This window comes from Coenobita brevimanus, chromosome 41 (genome assembly GCF_032717465.1).
Source record: "Coenobita brevimanus isolate Jiangsu-jjx chromosome 41, ASM3271746v2, whole genome shotgun sequence".
Taxonomy (NCBI): domain Eukaryota; kingdom Metazoa; phylum Arthropoda; class Malacostraca; order Decapoda; family Coenobitidae; genus Coenobita; species Coenobita brevimanus.
Window position 1 is genome coordinate 18,099,742 of NC_136994.1, and position 14,139 is coordinate 18,113,880.

At 44.4% G+C, this 14,139-nt stretch overlaps 2 protein-coding genes across 2 annotated transcripts in view; one reads left to right on the plus strand and one right to left on the minus strand.

The window, feature by feature from the left end:
• Nucleotides 1–4,083, minus strand: part of Mms19 (MMS19 nucleotide excision repair protein) — a 17,274-nt gene extending 13,191 nt beyond the window's left edge. Inside the window, exons 1-4 of the mRNA XM_080270617.1 lie at nucleotides 3,990–4,083; nucleotides 1,897–2,135; nucleotides 1,146–1,290; nucleotides 768–955 (exon numbers count right to left, since the gene is read on the minus strand). Coding sequence (XP_080126743.1) covers nucleotides 768–955; nucleotides 1,146–1,290; nucleotides 1,897–2,135; nucleotides 3,990–4,083 — 666 coding nt within the window. The remainder of the gene's footprint in view (nucleotides 1–767; nucleotides 956–1,145; nucleotides 1,291–1,896; nucleotides 2,136–3,989) is intronic.
• Nucleotides 4,084–7,176: 3,093 nt separating this feature from the next.
• LOC145397443 (uncharacterized) lies at nucleotides 7,177–12,894 on the plus strand. Its single transcript, XM_080270502.1, has 9 exons — nucleotides 7,177–7,209; nucleotides 7,534–7,644; nucleotides 8,061–8,270; nucleotides 8,696–9,748; nucleotides 9,999–10,238; nucleotides 10,982–11,099; nucleotides 11,574–11,673; nucleotides 12,227–12,349; nucleotides 12,705–12,894. Exons 1-9 carry the CDS (start codon nucleotides 7,177–7,179, stop codon nucleotides 12,892–12,894), a joined length of 2,178 nt encoding a protein of 725 aa, XP_080126628.1.
• The last annotated feature ends 1,245 nt before the right edge of the window (nucleotides 12,895–14,139 follow it).

The following is a 14,139-nucleotide window of genomic DNA, read 5'->3' on the forward strand; positions in this document are numbered from 1 at the left end:
GGAGGATGAAGTTACAAAAAGGAGACAGAAAATATTACATGAAAAGTTCAGTAAGTGATGATATATGACAGAAATGCAACCTGGCAAAAGTCAAATTAAAATAACTATTGATCATGTGCAATTATACAAATGTACTTCTAATTAGCTTTAGTATATATGGAAAAAAAGTGGTTACACTGCTGATAAATTAACTCCTACTTTAATCTAATACCAGGAGACCAATTATATTTCCTCTGCAAATAATTATATGGCATTACTTAGAACAAAATATAACAGCCATACTTAAACCAAAGGATATGCATGTCACTATCTACAGCCAGAAGCCATGATCCTCTAAGGGGTGGCCGTTTGTCTCTGCATTAGTTATTTTACAGGGAGGGGCACTAACCCTTCGCCAACCCACTTGTTAACCCATAGAGAACACGTATGGGCTGGTTATATAGTTACCACCCAGCTTATTGAATGGTATCCACACTGAATTAACTTGATCAATGAGTCAGCTAGAAATTACACACAGCTGAAGTGTTGTTTAGTTACTGCATTATATATATGAGGGAGGGGGGAGTGAGCTGGGGGTAGGACAGTTAAATGGTGGGTGACAGAGCAACTTGGGAAGCGTTTTGTCTGCGGCTACCCTTTGCGGGATTAGAGCGTCGGGCTATAGATAGAGAGAGACGTAGATAGTTAGATAGATAGATAGATACATAGAATAATAAATCAGCTAAACTATCCACAACAAATGCCCAACAATAAGCCAATTAACTCACTGGAATGAAGTCGATGGGGAAGTACGCAGCAATGACTTCAAACAGGTCCTCGGTAAAAGGTCCGGGAGGCAATGACGCAACCACGATGGGCATGAGAGAGAACACCAACACGAGGTTCCGTGGGTCGCGCTCCCCATCCACTGCCGACACCAACCCCAGGATGAAGTCTGATCCCAGTGGCTTCACATCTGGTGAGTACAGTAAGAGAGAGAATGAATGTAAGTAGAGTATGAGAGAATGTAAGCAGAGTAAGAGAGAGAATGTAAGTAGAGTAAGAGAGAATACAAGTAGAGTAACAGAGAGAATGAAGGTCAGTCTTTCATAATAACGATAGATAACGATAAATTATAAACACCCTTCCATGCTCTCCCATCTCACCTTCCAGCTTGTGAATGAGGCAGTATTTGAGGAAGGTGTATATGTTGCGTCGGTCGGACATGATGTGGGACTGACAATGCACCTCCCGAAACATACCCTGAATCAGCCGACGCACGTCATCACCCTCTATCCTCTCCTGCTCAACCTGAATGAGTACAATAGGAGAGTTTGAGAAGAGAACATGAGAAGAACTATAAGGTCAGTTTAACCTCTCCAATTCAAAGTTTTAAATATCAAAAACTTAGAGGATCTGAATTAAATTTCCTTGCATGAACACTCTTTATCATCATCCATCTATCTACTCCTGTATCTATAGCTAAATGCTTTAATCCTAGAGGAGGTAACCACGAACCAAGCCTCCTCAGTGTCAAGCTGTTTCTCCCTAAAGAACATGTAAGCAGGATCCAGAGATAACAAAAGCACAAAACTTGCAGAGCCAACTAACTGTCTGCCATTTACTCATCACAGGTCATGTGACTTGTAAGATGTGTATGGTGATTAATCCAACAATGCTCTAGTTAATTCTACTCACAAGAATGAAAGATAGTGCATGCACCTAAGAATGTAAAATGGTTACTGTACTGTATCTAGCAAATTTTACAAAGTTTAAGTGGTGTTAAAAAAGGTCATAATACTGATGCTTTGTCCATTATTGAACACATTTTGAGCTTTATCAATAACAATTCAATTAAGGAAGTAGCTTTTGTACTTCTCCAGTCCAAAAATACACCTTGTGTATCATATTACATACCAGTGCAAGGTAAGCATAGAAGACATTGGGCACCACAGAGTGTTGGTCCTTCAGCCGATCCACAAAGAACGACACGAGGAAGGTCAGCTGGGCCGAGGATAGGTTGTTGCGGGGCAGGGCGTGAAGGAGGTCAGCCAGGAGGCGCGTCCCGGCCCCTCGCTCACCCGCGGAGGCGTGTGTGAGGCTGGACCCAAGGCTCTCCACCACTTCATGTAGGGAAACCTCACCCCTGGACAGGTCTGGTGAGGTGAAAGTGTTTTTGAGTAGGGTGCTGATAACTAACCATGATTTTCTTAGCGTTATTTTTGGAGATCTGAATATTTTCTACAGGCTACTCTTTTCACTCTAGGTTATCCAAAAAATGCCTTCCCCCATCTTGAATACTGACTTATGAGATTTTTCACTTCAGCTTGGCCTCAAACTGCCATCTCTCAATCTTGAATGCTATGGAAGAATTTATTATTATTATTTTTTTTCTGAGCTGTGTGAAGAAAGTGAAAAAGTGTGAAAATCTGGGCCAAGTTAAGGTGAAACAGGTATAGCCACTTCATCACAAGTTTAGGTGGGAATAAATATATGTATCAATTGGTATACTGGCTATGTTAATTCTATAAATATTTTACTAAGGAAGCCTCATATCCCACCTGTTGCTAAAAACACCCTTAGTCTTCATCTGGCAATCTTTCCTGTCCATCCATCCATCATCCAATCCATCCCCATCCTTCATCCAATCCATCCATCCTTCATCCAATCCAACCCCATCCTTCATCCAATCCATCCCCATCCTTCATCCAATCCATCCATCCTTCATCCTGTCCATCTATCCTTCATCCAATCCATCCATCCATCATCCAGTCCATCTATCCTTCATCCAATCCATCCCCATCCTTCATCCAATCCATCCCCATCCTTCATCCAATCCATCCATCCTTCATCCTGTCCATCTATCCATCATCCATCTCTGCCCAATAAGGAGAGTAAGGGCCCAGGGCTATGCTTATCAGTCCTGACATTTAAAGTGAAGATGACCAGCCTCACATGCCCCTGAATGGCATTAGGTGAGCAATAAACCCAAAATCCCAAATTCATCCCTCAAATATAAACTTTTACTTTTTTTTTTTTCTTAATGGGAGTAACAAGGAACCAAAGGCCACAAGTTGGAGTATATGTCCCAACCTGATAAAGGTTCCCCTAACCCCTTTCAGCTCAGTTGATGGCCAGGAGTATTCAGATTTGACTAGTAACCAAGGACCCTAACCCCTTTCAGTTCAATTGATGGCCAGGTGTATTCAGATTTGACTAGTAACCAAAGAGACTTATTCCTAACTCATTACTAAGGCACATTAAATTTCATGCAGCTAGGCTTTCACTTAGTACCGGTAGTTAAATTGTAGGAATGGACCAGTTCTCTCAGGTGAAAACAATCTAACAATCACCACTTAACTTCAACGACTCTACCTTAGCCTTCATTATACCGTTTTAGTTTTTATTTATCTATCTATCTATCTATTCCCAGATGCCTTAATCCTGTAAGGGGTGGCCACAAACAAATTGCCTCCATATCACTCTGTCTCCTGCCATTTCACTGCTCTTCTCCCAGCACACACACCTCCTTTCTCATATACCTCTCCACCCCATCCCTCCATCTCATCCTTGGCCTCTCCCTCCCTCTCCCCCCCTCCACCTCACACATACACTCTCCTTGTTAGTCTCTTGCTCTTCTTTTATACCTTGGTTAGAATTACATTGGGTGAGGCTGCATCTCACTAATATCCAAGAGAAAGAATTGAAAATAGGTTTATTGTATTCTCAGTAATAACGAGTATGTGGCCCAAGGGAATTAAAAAAAAAACGGTGGTGTGAGGCATTTTAAATTATGTTTCCAATGTGCAGATTACCGATATAATATTTTCACACTGTATATTCCTCTCAAAATTGCATAAAACCGTAAAAATGAAGATTATTCCCAAGTTTATCCAGAAATTATCAACCATGCAAGCGTGTTGCATTGTGTAATGTCAAGTATTTAACCGTATTTGCCAATTACGTTTTGGTATATGTAATTATTGAACACACTGAGCCAATTTCCTTACGAGGTATAACATCCTTGACAATTATTTCTGCTTCCTGGGTAGAATTTGGTAATTTTTCTAACTTCCCGAGGACGTCTGTTTTGGTTGGAACCATGGTGGGGTACGTACTAATAATATTTTGTTTCTCCAAGGAAAGAATATTAATGTTTTGATAATGCTAAAAATAGGCAGATTGGCTCAGAAGATAAGTTTACTATCGAGATGCATGGAAATCGTTTCTTCGGAAAAAAATGACGTCAATATGGAGTAGAGACTTGTTCATTTGAAGCCCCTTAGGGTATATTTTATTAGTAGATGCCTCATAGCTATTTGAGGATAAATTATTTGCCTTCTATGCATCCTCGTGTGTGAAATTGCACTGTAGTTTCGTGGATGAGTCATGCCTCAGCCATACCAAGGGTGGGAAGTCGCGGTATAACGGGGATATTTATTGTCTGGTTACCAATATTTATCTGCAAAGAGAAGTTGTACATGGCGTTTCGATTTACAAAACAATGACTGTATGGCCATTGATAAGATTCAGCATTTGGCAATGCAGTGCGTAGAATAATGCTATATTGAGTAGTTTAGTAGCTGCTTGCTGGAACTTTATGAATCTTTCCTCTAGTGATGAAAACAAGTTTAATATACTTAATAAAATGCGTATGATCTTGTTTTATATTGTATTTAACCACTAGCTGGCGCTTTGTCTTTAGTATGAGAGGGCTGTCTGTAGTAGGCATCGCGCTTTTTTCGCCAAAATTAATATTTTTCATTTAGCGTAAAAATGTATTGTCTAGGACATGAAGTTTAGTAATACTCTTGAGAGTTTCACAGGTTTTAGAAAGATTGTATAATATTATAGCATTTACTACGGATAATCTGAGATTGTGTGTACATAATGGCATTTTAGTCTCATTTAAGAACTAGGTTAGCGATATCTACGAATTTGGGCTCATATCCACGAATTTCGATTAATGGGCGTTTGCTTATGCCATTGCGTAAATTGCCAGTGCTGATCTTGTGTGGATGTCAGTGGTATTCTGCTAAAGTATACATAAACAAAAGAGATAAAACACCCAGAAAAATGTGCCTGGGGAGTTTCTAAGCGCTGTAATTGTCAACGCTGGTCCGATGTGAGTGTCAATGCGTAAACAAGCAGACGACAGCACATGCGCGCTCGACTTGTCTGTGTATCATGGAGAAAGGATGACGCATTCTGGCTTGTCCTGACGCTCCTCCGGCAGTTACAGGCCTCAGACAGGGAGCAGGAGGTGAGCCAATTAACTGTAAAGGACCAGAAATATGGCGGGAAGATAAGTATGTGCCATAAACTGGATGTAAATGGTTATTTATGACAGGCAAGATCAGTTTACATCCTGCGCCCCACACAAGCTTTACTCATCTCACTGGTCACTGTTTATTTAATAGTATCTCGGCACGTGGGTTTGTTGGGGCGAAGGTCTGGGTGATATTTTGTTGTTCCGGAACTGGTGTGAGGTTGTGGATGATCAAGAATGCATAATGGATGGCAGGTGGATTGGCTACGGTTGTGTCATCAAGGCTAACGGTACTGTACACTAAGTTAGGTTGCATTTAGCAGGGATAGGAAGCTTCGTAGTACATGTCCCATAGCTATTTATTCTGTTTATTACTGATTAACATTGTCTTGTGTGCTATTTATATCTTTTTAAAGTCAACTGTTTGTAATCATTTGATGGCTACAGTTATAAAATACAGTAGACATGAATAATGTCGTCATGATCTGCTTTATGCTGCTTCTTCCATGAGGCTGTTGCCCCATCAGGAGTGTAGAGACCTTGGATTAGGCTACCCAGACCAGACATTTAGGGTGAGCTGACCAGTAGCACACCTGATAGTGGTCTTTTGTAAGCAGTAAACCCCAGCCATCCCCCAGGTTAAGTCCTTTTGAGACACATTCAGCTGGAGTGCCTGGACACACTAGACCACCTTGTATTCGTTTGTTTGCTATATGGCCACTGTGTTTCATTTTTTAATAGCTTTGAATATACATGAGTCAGCCTTCTTCACTTAATGGTGGCTTACCAGCCCTGAGGTCATCTTGTAGGACCTCGTCACAAGTGTTCTTGGATAGAGTAATATCGTAGCATGCTGCTCTTCACATGTTCACCTATTTTTTAGTCACAATTCTCTGCATTATTAAACAAAATTAGTGTCCCCCTAAACCACATCAGTGCCTTTAATTCCCAGCTGATCTCTTAGCAGCATGTCTGCTGTTCAGTCATACAGGAACATTACATATCCTTATGGCTATCCTTATTTTGGGACATTCCAGTCTGTGCCTGCCCTCCATCATTACATTGCAGAGTCATTCTCACAAAGCATTACAGATCTCACACATGTAGGCTATGTAGTATAAAGTTTTTCCTGACTGTAATGGGAGAGTCCTCACAATAACAATAGAGGTAACAGTTCCTGAACTTCTTCCATCTACTCCTAACTTCCTTCCACCTACCCCCTCACCCATGAACAGAGCATATCACCCAGATAGCAAAATTCATCCTCACACTCAAAGGCACATTGTCAGGAGTATTCTGACATGCATAGCCCTCCCTCCTTTTACACCTTTGCACCCAGAACCAGACATCCTTGGCTACCTCTGATCCCACTGTACTCTTGTGTACTTATCTTGTGCTAGCATTATATAAAATTAAAATGCACCTAACATTCCACCAACACACAGCATATGGCCATTAGCACACCACCATCCACAGGTTGATCATCACTGTTGTTTTTCACATTCACTGTCTTTTCTATTGACTTCAAGGTATTAAATAGTTTCTTGTGTTACAGAAAGCCATCTGGTTTGCCACTCAGTGTAAAGTCACCAAGAGGTAGCAGTACATGAAGTGGCTGTATAGTCAACACCCCCACTCGACTACCACAGGGGTTAGGATGAGGTCAAGCTGTATTATTGTTTGTTACAGGGTGAGAGTGAAGTGCCTGTGTTCCAAATACTCCCCGCACCGCCACCCCATCCCCCCCAGCTGACTCAGTGATCCAGTGCAGTGGGGCCATGATGGGGCGGGGCTGGGGCTGCTGAGGGGCCAAACTTGATGTCGTTGGGGCAGCACAGGGCAGCAGTGTCGCCGCCCCGCCCCACCCTCACTGCAGCTGCTGAGGAGGAGGTCTTGGGGCAGAAGTTGCATCCAACCATGTGTCCATTATGACCAGACAGATTGTGGCAGCGAGCTTGTGTGTTAGTACCGGTATATTTTTTAATGTTAAAGTTCTTATCTATATTTTTTATGTATATTCCAGTTCTTGTTTATATTTTTGATGTATATTCCAATAATAACAGCAATTTTTCTTTTTCTTAACTAGCTTTTCATTTAGGCATATTCTGAATGTAAGCCTTTCTTCACCACACACTTTATGGGATTTCTAAATTCTCTCCAATCTCTCCCTTGTTTTTTATTTGTGTGGGAGAGGAGGGGAAGGATGATAAAAATGATAACTACTGGTACTGTATTTATTTTTTGATTTTTTGATTATGATTTTGATTTTTGATTGTACTCTGCAGGTGTTTACTGAGTTGCCATACCGTCCAGTTGCCAGCCTTAGCCTTGGAGCCCAGTATGCCATGGCGCAGAGGAGCCGCCGACAAATATACGAGACTGCCTTTGATAGCAAGGTGGGATGCCGCTCGTGTTAGTTTGCATAGTCTTTGGGGGGACTTATTAAACACACAAACACACACACACACACACACACACACACACACACACACACAACTTCTGAAGACAATTGGAAGGAAATTTAAGTGATGATTTTTCAGGAAGTTTGTTTTGAAAATTTTCGTGCTGTCTTTATCCAGTCTCACCCTGTCCTTAGGTGGGAAAAGAGGCCTGGATGATGATGATGATGACAATGATGATGATGACAGGTAGAAGCAAATCTTATGTGATGTGGAAGAAGAGAATTGAACAGAATACTAGTGAGAGAAGAAAGAGGAAGAGGAGTGTTTGAGAGACTCTTGTGAGGGCAGAGTAAGGAGGAGGCAATTCTATCTTAGGTAACGACTAAAAATTTCTTCTGCCATCCATCCAGGTGGAGAAGCGTAGTGAGGAGACACCAGACCTAATTGACCGCATTGCCAACCACCCAATCCTCCAGCTACTCCATCTCCGCCGCCGCTCCCGCCACAGCAACAACAATAATAGCAGCAACAACAACAACACTGGGGTATTCAGGGGTCGCAATGGAGGCGGTGCGACGGCCACGGTGGTGCCATCTACCTCGTCAGATCCTACCTTTCATGTGAGTTTTGTGGTGGTGAGTGATTGTGTGATAACCTTGGTAGTTAAATATCTCCTACTCAGCTAACATGTGTGGAAGTACCGGTATAGAGGTTAGTTTTCCGTCTTTCGGATTTATATATATTTTTAAAGGTGCGTATCTTTTGCAAAATGGTGAGTCTTTTATAACAAACATTAATTTATTGTAGGTGCAAAAAAGAAACAGTTTCACGTTGTAGCACCAATATAACCAGGCAGAATTGCTGTCTGGTTATACAGATGTCCATCAACTCCCTCTCTATTCCCTGAAAAGATGATTTTGTACTGCAAGAGAGGGCCAGCTTCGGCCTTCAGTCAATCAGGCTCATACCCACATAAATATGGGGTCGTAACAGCAGCAGCCATTTCCCTTCCCAGATATGTGATATAATTGTATTGCATTTACAGGTTGGTGTGTACACCCCGAAGGGCCGGCGTGGAGAGCGAGGTCGTGGCCGAGGGGTGGTGGTGCGGCCGGCCCGAAGTGCCTCCACCCACCACCTGACTGAGCGCCCAGCCCGACCCGTTGCACTGTCCAAGAGTGATGACGAAATCCTCAACCGTGGCTCGGACTCGCTTGAGGAGGAAGAGGAGGCCTATGGGGAGGGTCGAGGGGCCAGGGAACTAGCAGCCGATTTGCGAGTTCTGCATCTCACTCATGCCCCAGATCCCCCATCACCACGTCCCAAACAACAGCATGAGGAACGCAAGGGAGGGAAGAAAAGGAGGGGCAGGGTTGGGGCCGAGGAAGCAGACATTACCCGGTCCCAGGCCTTGCCCCGCGCCCCACCCCGGATCTTAGAATTACGCAGTCCCCCTGGCACTGCCCCACTTCCCATCAAGTTCAGTAAGAGAACCCCTGGATCAGAAACCAGTCCCTCTAGCTGGTTTGCCCCACCCCGGCAGAAGGACCTGACCCTCCCTGTGAAGAGGAGTGTGAGTCGGGAAGGAGCGGGGCTGGGGCTGGCCCGGGGCGCCCCACCCTGCCAGAGCCGGGCCAGTTTGGATATCTCGATGGAGGTTTTACTCGACCCTTCATCGCAGAGGGACCTCAAGGTTGGGCCGGGATCAGGGGGAAGTGCAGAAAGTGTCGTGACCGGAAGTACAGTGTCTTCACTCGAGTCTCTCCGTTCCTCAACCAGCGATGCCAGCAAGACCAGTTATCGAAGCTCCTCGGATTCCTCTCTCCCTCGTCCTGCTCTCAACCTGGCCGCTCCACACCGCTCCCTCATACAGTCTGCAAAGTTCCAGATCCTCTCGCCTATTTCTGATAAGTCTCAGGAGCCGTCATCAGACCAAGGGTGTTGCCCATCCCCAGCTGGCACACAGGAAGTGATGCCTGGAAACCTAGCACCCCCAAGGGCACAACACCGCACACCAACACAGGCTAGGGACATCAGGGAGGACTTTCGGAACATCCACCATGTACTCCCAGGACCCCCTAGACCTGACAGTGTACAGGTATACTTCTTCACTGTAGCGTGGTTCAGTTTTTTGTCTGTGCAACTTATATCACATAGGTCATTAACAGTAAGGGAATACTACTGCTCTACATCCAAGGCAATACCATTGCTCTACATCCTTTCCATTGCACTTCTTTTTTTACTAGCACCATATTCTAATATTACTCTGCTGCACAACTCAGTCTTCTTACAACCCAATCCAGCCCTGTATAAACTAAACTGACCTAATGTAACCTATGCTTATCCAGGGATCAGACAGCGGGATAAGTATAGAGTATGCACGTGCCCCAGCGCGGCGACCAGACCCCCCTTTTGCTGACCTGCCCTTCGATATGCCCAAGCTGCGGCGGAGGCTGGCGGCAGCAGCGGCCAAAACCAGCCTCTCGTCCAGCACCTCGTCCATCTCATCGTCCGGCCCCAGTGACCCGCCACGACCCCACCCATCACACCTACACCCCACACTGAACCCCATTGTTACCAGGCTACAGGTTTGATTTACAGCAACTCTTCTTTGTACTGTATTTTGAATGTCAGTAGTTAGTGTATCTGTTTTGCTGGATATGAACCTTGTGAACTGCAGACTAAAGGTCCTCTTCTGCAGTTCACCATCCACTATTTAGGGCATTGGGAATTTGAGGGACATTTGTGTGATCAGGTAGCCAAACTGACCGATCATATTGGTGAAGATATCCCTCACCAGGACTGAAGTGCATCTGTAAATAAAAATATACTGAAAAAGCATGTGAGGTGGAGCCAAGATTTCAGGGGCTTGAGTGGTGTATGAATGACTGTTTGATCCACTTCAGTAAGCATTTTGTTGATTGTTGTCTAGCTCTACTACATCCTCTCTTCTTGTGTTATGATCCTACCTCACTGCATCATTAGGTGGGGATCAAGACTAGGATGATAATGAGCTTGTTTAGTTCAGCCAGTGTTTTCAGTACAAACTATGCTTGTGATAGTTTGATATTCAGGGCTAAAAGGCAGCGAGCATTCTGAATCGCCTACTCCCATGTTTGTAATACCGTACTTCTTTTCTTCTTTTGCAATACTTTCCTCTTTCTTTCTCTCTTTTGCAGTACAGTACTTTCCTCTTCCTTCCACTCATTTGCAATACTTTCCTCAGTACAGATAGGATTTTATGCATAGGAGAATCAAACTGCCAAAAGAGGGTGATTGGTGTGAGATATAGAAGGTAGGAAGGAGGGTAAAGTTACACTGGTTTTTTCAGGTGTGTGAGGCTGTGAGTGGGACTTCATCATCAAATTCGAGTGACTGGGATACAAGATCATCGGCAGACAGCAGTGACGACCAGGGTACCCCACGGCTAAGCAGAGGTTTGTGTTGTGGTAGCAGTAGTAGTAGTAGCAGTAATAGTAGTAGTTGTAGTTGTAGTAGTAGTAATAGTAGTAGTAGTAAGAGTATTAATAGTAGTAGTTGGGGTTTATTGCTCACGTAATGCCACTGAGGGATGAGAGAGGCTGGTCACTCTCCTCTTAAATGTCAGGACCAACTTGCCTATCCCTGTACTCCTACACTTCTCATGGGACATCACTGGATTAGATGATGAAGGAATGAATGAGTAGTAGTAGGAGGAGGAGGAGGAAGAGGAGGAGTAATAGTAGTAGTAGTAATAGTAGCAGTAGTCATGGCGGTGGTGTTTAGAAGACTTTATGTTAAGCTGGAGTTAATGAAGCTGGTATTCCCTTTGATGTATTTTATTGAGTGCATCCATACCAAATTTACATGTATTGTAAGTACACTTCCATCAGTCCTTAGTTTTTCATCTTAATTTTCTTTGTTTTTTCTGCCTGCGGACACAGAAGCAAGAGTCAAGAGCGGGCTGGCTTTGGATCTCGGGTGTGCTGCCATGGCCATCAAGGGGGAGAAAGTGGATGTGAAGCTGCCCCTGGCTAAACAAGGGTGAGTGTAGTTGGTGATCATGTGTAGTCAGATTAGCGGGTAAATTTGAGGAGCAGCAAAGGTGATTCATTCATATCATATTATTAAGGCTCATTGAATTCCATGCAATCGTGATTTTGTATTGAAGTTGTAGAAATGATGACTAAAGGAACAGGGTGATAGCGTAGTACTGGACTAGTAGCCCCAGGTTGATGAGACATGTTAACCCAGTGCACTGCAGACTGAATGTGTCCATTTCCAGCAGTTCAGCAGCCACTTTTTAGGGTGGATAAGGTGTGAACTGAGGGACAATTGTATAACCAGGCAGTGGATAATTGCCACCACTGGAAGGCATCCCTTCCCGTCACCTTGGGATGATTATGTTTGTCAGTTGAAGGAAGGGGTAACCGGTCCCCAACCCCTGTCCCTGGGTGGGTCCCCAGGCTCCTGATTTCCGAGGTGGTACAGGATTCTATGATCAAAGGGTAGATTGCTCTGATCACAGTGTTATTCACCTGAAAAAAAGAAATGCAGTAAATTGTATTGTTTGACAAATGTCATGTTTGCCTCTCAGGTGGTATCACGGTGCTGTGAGTCGGACCGAGGCAGAGACGACCCTGAGGAATTACTCTGAAGGAAGCTACCTGGTGCGCTCCCTACTGCATCTCTCTAAACACCAGTACTCTTTGGCACTCAAGTAAGTCATGAGATAATGAGTATGAAGTACAGTTGTGCTGTGTAGCATTATATTCTAGAGCTGGTGCTGATGTTTTGTCATTGTTGTCATCATTATTATTATACAGTCTTTTTCATGCTTGCATGTGTCAGCCATGATTTGCCTTGTGTCAGCTTTTCAGGCTGGTACTTCCATGGATGGACATGTAATCCTGAGATTATTACGTTATCTCAGTCAGCATGTATGATGGCCCATAATTCTTGCTCCATTTATGGAACACATTAGGTACGGTTTGCCTGCATGCCATGTTACAAAACATATCCAGTGAGACAGAAACAAACCATGTATATATGGTTGAAGCCGTGTCCACCCTCAGGTCGGCACGGGGCTACATGCACCTGCGGATCCAGTTTGACCACAAGTCTGGGCAGTACCAGCTGGGTCGCGGCACCAAGCTGTTCCCCTCAGTGCCACACATGGTCCACCACCACTCCATCTTCAGACTCCCCATCAAGGGTGCTGAACACATGGTCCTCCTCCACCCTGTCATGCACGACACACTTTAGCCTCGGTCAGAAGTTAGCAAAGGGGGGAACTCTGCAGTGTTGGTGGTGGCTTGTGTTACCATTCACAACATTGCCTGTGCCCCATCCAACCATCCACTGCTGAAAACTTGTGCCAAACCCTCCAAGTGTCATTTTATACCCTCTTCCAGCCATCCATAATGCTCCTCTCCTCTGTCCAACCATCCACATATTGTATCCTCAGTTGTGACCATCCAGGGTAGCTTCGAGGCCCTTCAAGGTGCTGGAAACTCGTGCCAAACCTTCCAGATGTTTTAAGTCACATCCATACCACTTCTCACCTTAGTCCAACCATCCATGTACTCTATCCTTAGTTTGTGACCATCCAGGCTGGTTCTGAGATGCTGAAAACTTGTGTCAAACCTTCCAGATGGTATGCAAGTCCCTTCCAGCCATCCATACTATACCTTTCCTTAAGATAACCATCCATATTGGTTTCTGAGCTCAGTTTAACCATCCAGCGTGGTTCCTGGCATCATCTAACCATCCATTTACGGCACTACTTCCTCATCCACCCAACCACAACAACCTTTGGCCCCTCTCCAGACCATCCGCTAAATAGATCTAGCCATCCGTGTGTTACTTCCCCCCATCCGCCCATCCACAACAACCTTCCACCTCTCCAAACCATCCGTAAAGCTGATAATTGTGATTCTTACCAGTATTTTGCCAACAGGAGAATCAGATACTTTACATTAAGGCATCCACAATACCCTTATCCTTTTACAAGATGATTAAATACATCCCACCCAACATCTTCAGCGCCTTTGTTGATTTTAGTACTTCTTCTACTTTGATCCAATCCACTTAGAAGAAGGATCGTTCCGCTTTTCATCCACCTGTGTGTTCAGCCAGCCGGATCCCAGTCCATCCCTGACCATCCATCCAGAGTGATCCACCCTTATGTCCATCCACCACATCCCATCCAAAGCTCCAGCCATCCACCACATCCATTGCCACTGCACCTTACCTCAATTTAAACTTTATACCTCATTGACAAACACCCATGCTGGTGCTGGGGAGGGATGGCTTCATGTGGCGGCACTGCTATGACCGGACAGTGTAGCTTCCCGTTTATACAAACATCTCTAACGGCAGCTTCATCCCGCAGTCCACTGGGTTCACATGAGCCTGGGGTTGCACCTACTACTGCTACTAACATCCCATTCTCCTTTCCATTCCTTCATACTTTGTGGCCTCTCTCCCTCCCTTTCCTCCCTCCCTTCC

Coding starts and splice junctions, on each gene's coding strand:
- LOC145397443 (XM_080270502.1), top strand. CDS start 7,177: ATGACCAGACAGATTGTGGCAGCGAGCTTGTGT. Junction 9,749..9,998: donor CTAGACCTGACAGTGTACAG/GTATACTTCTTC, acceptor ATGCTTATCCAG/GGATCAGACAGCGGGATAAG. Junction 11,674..12,226: donor CTGCCCCTGGCTAAACAAGG/GTGAGTGTAGTT, acceptor TTTGCCTCTCAG/GTGGTATCACGGTGCTGTGA.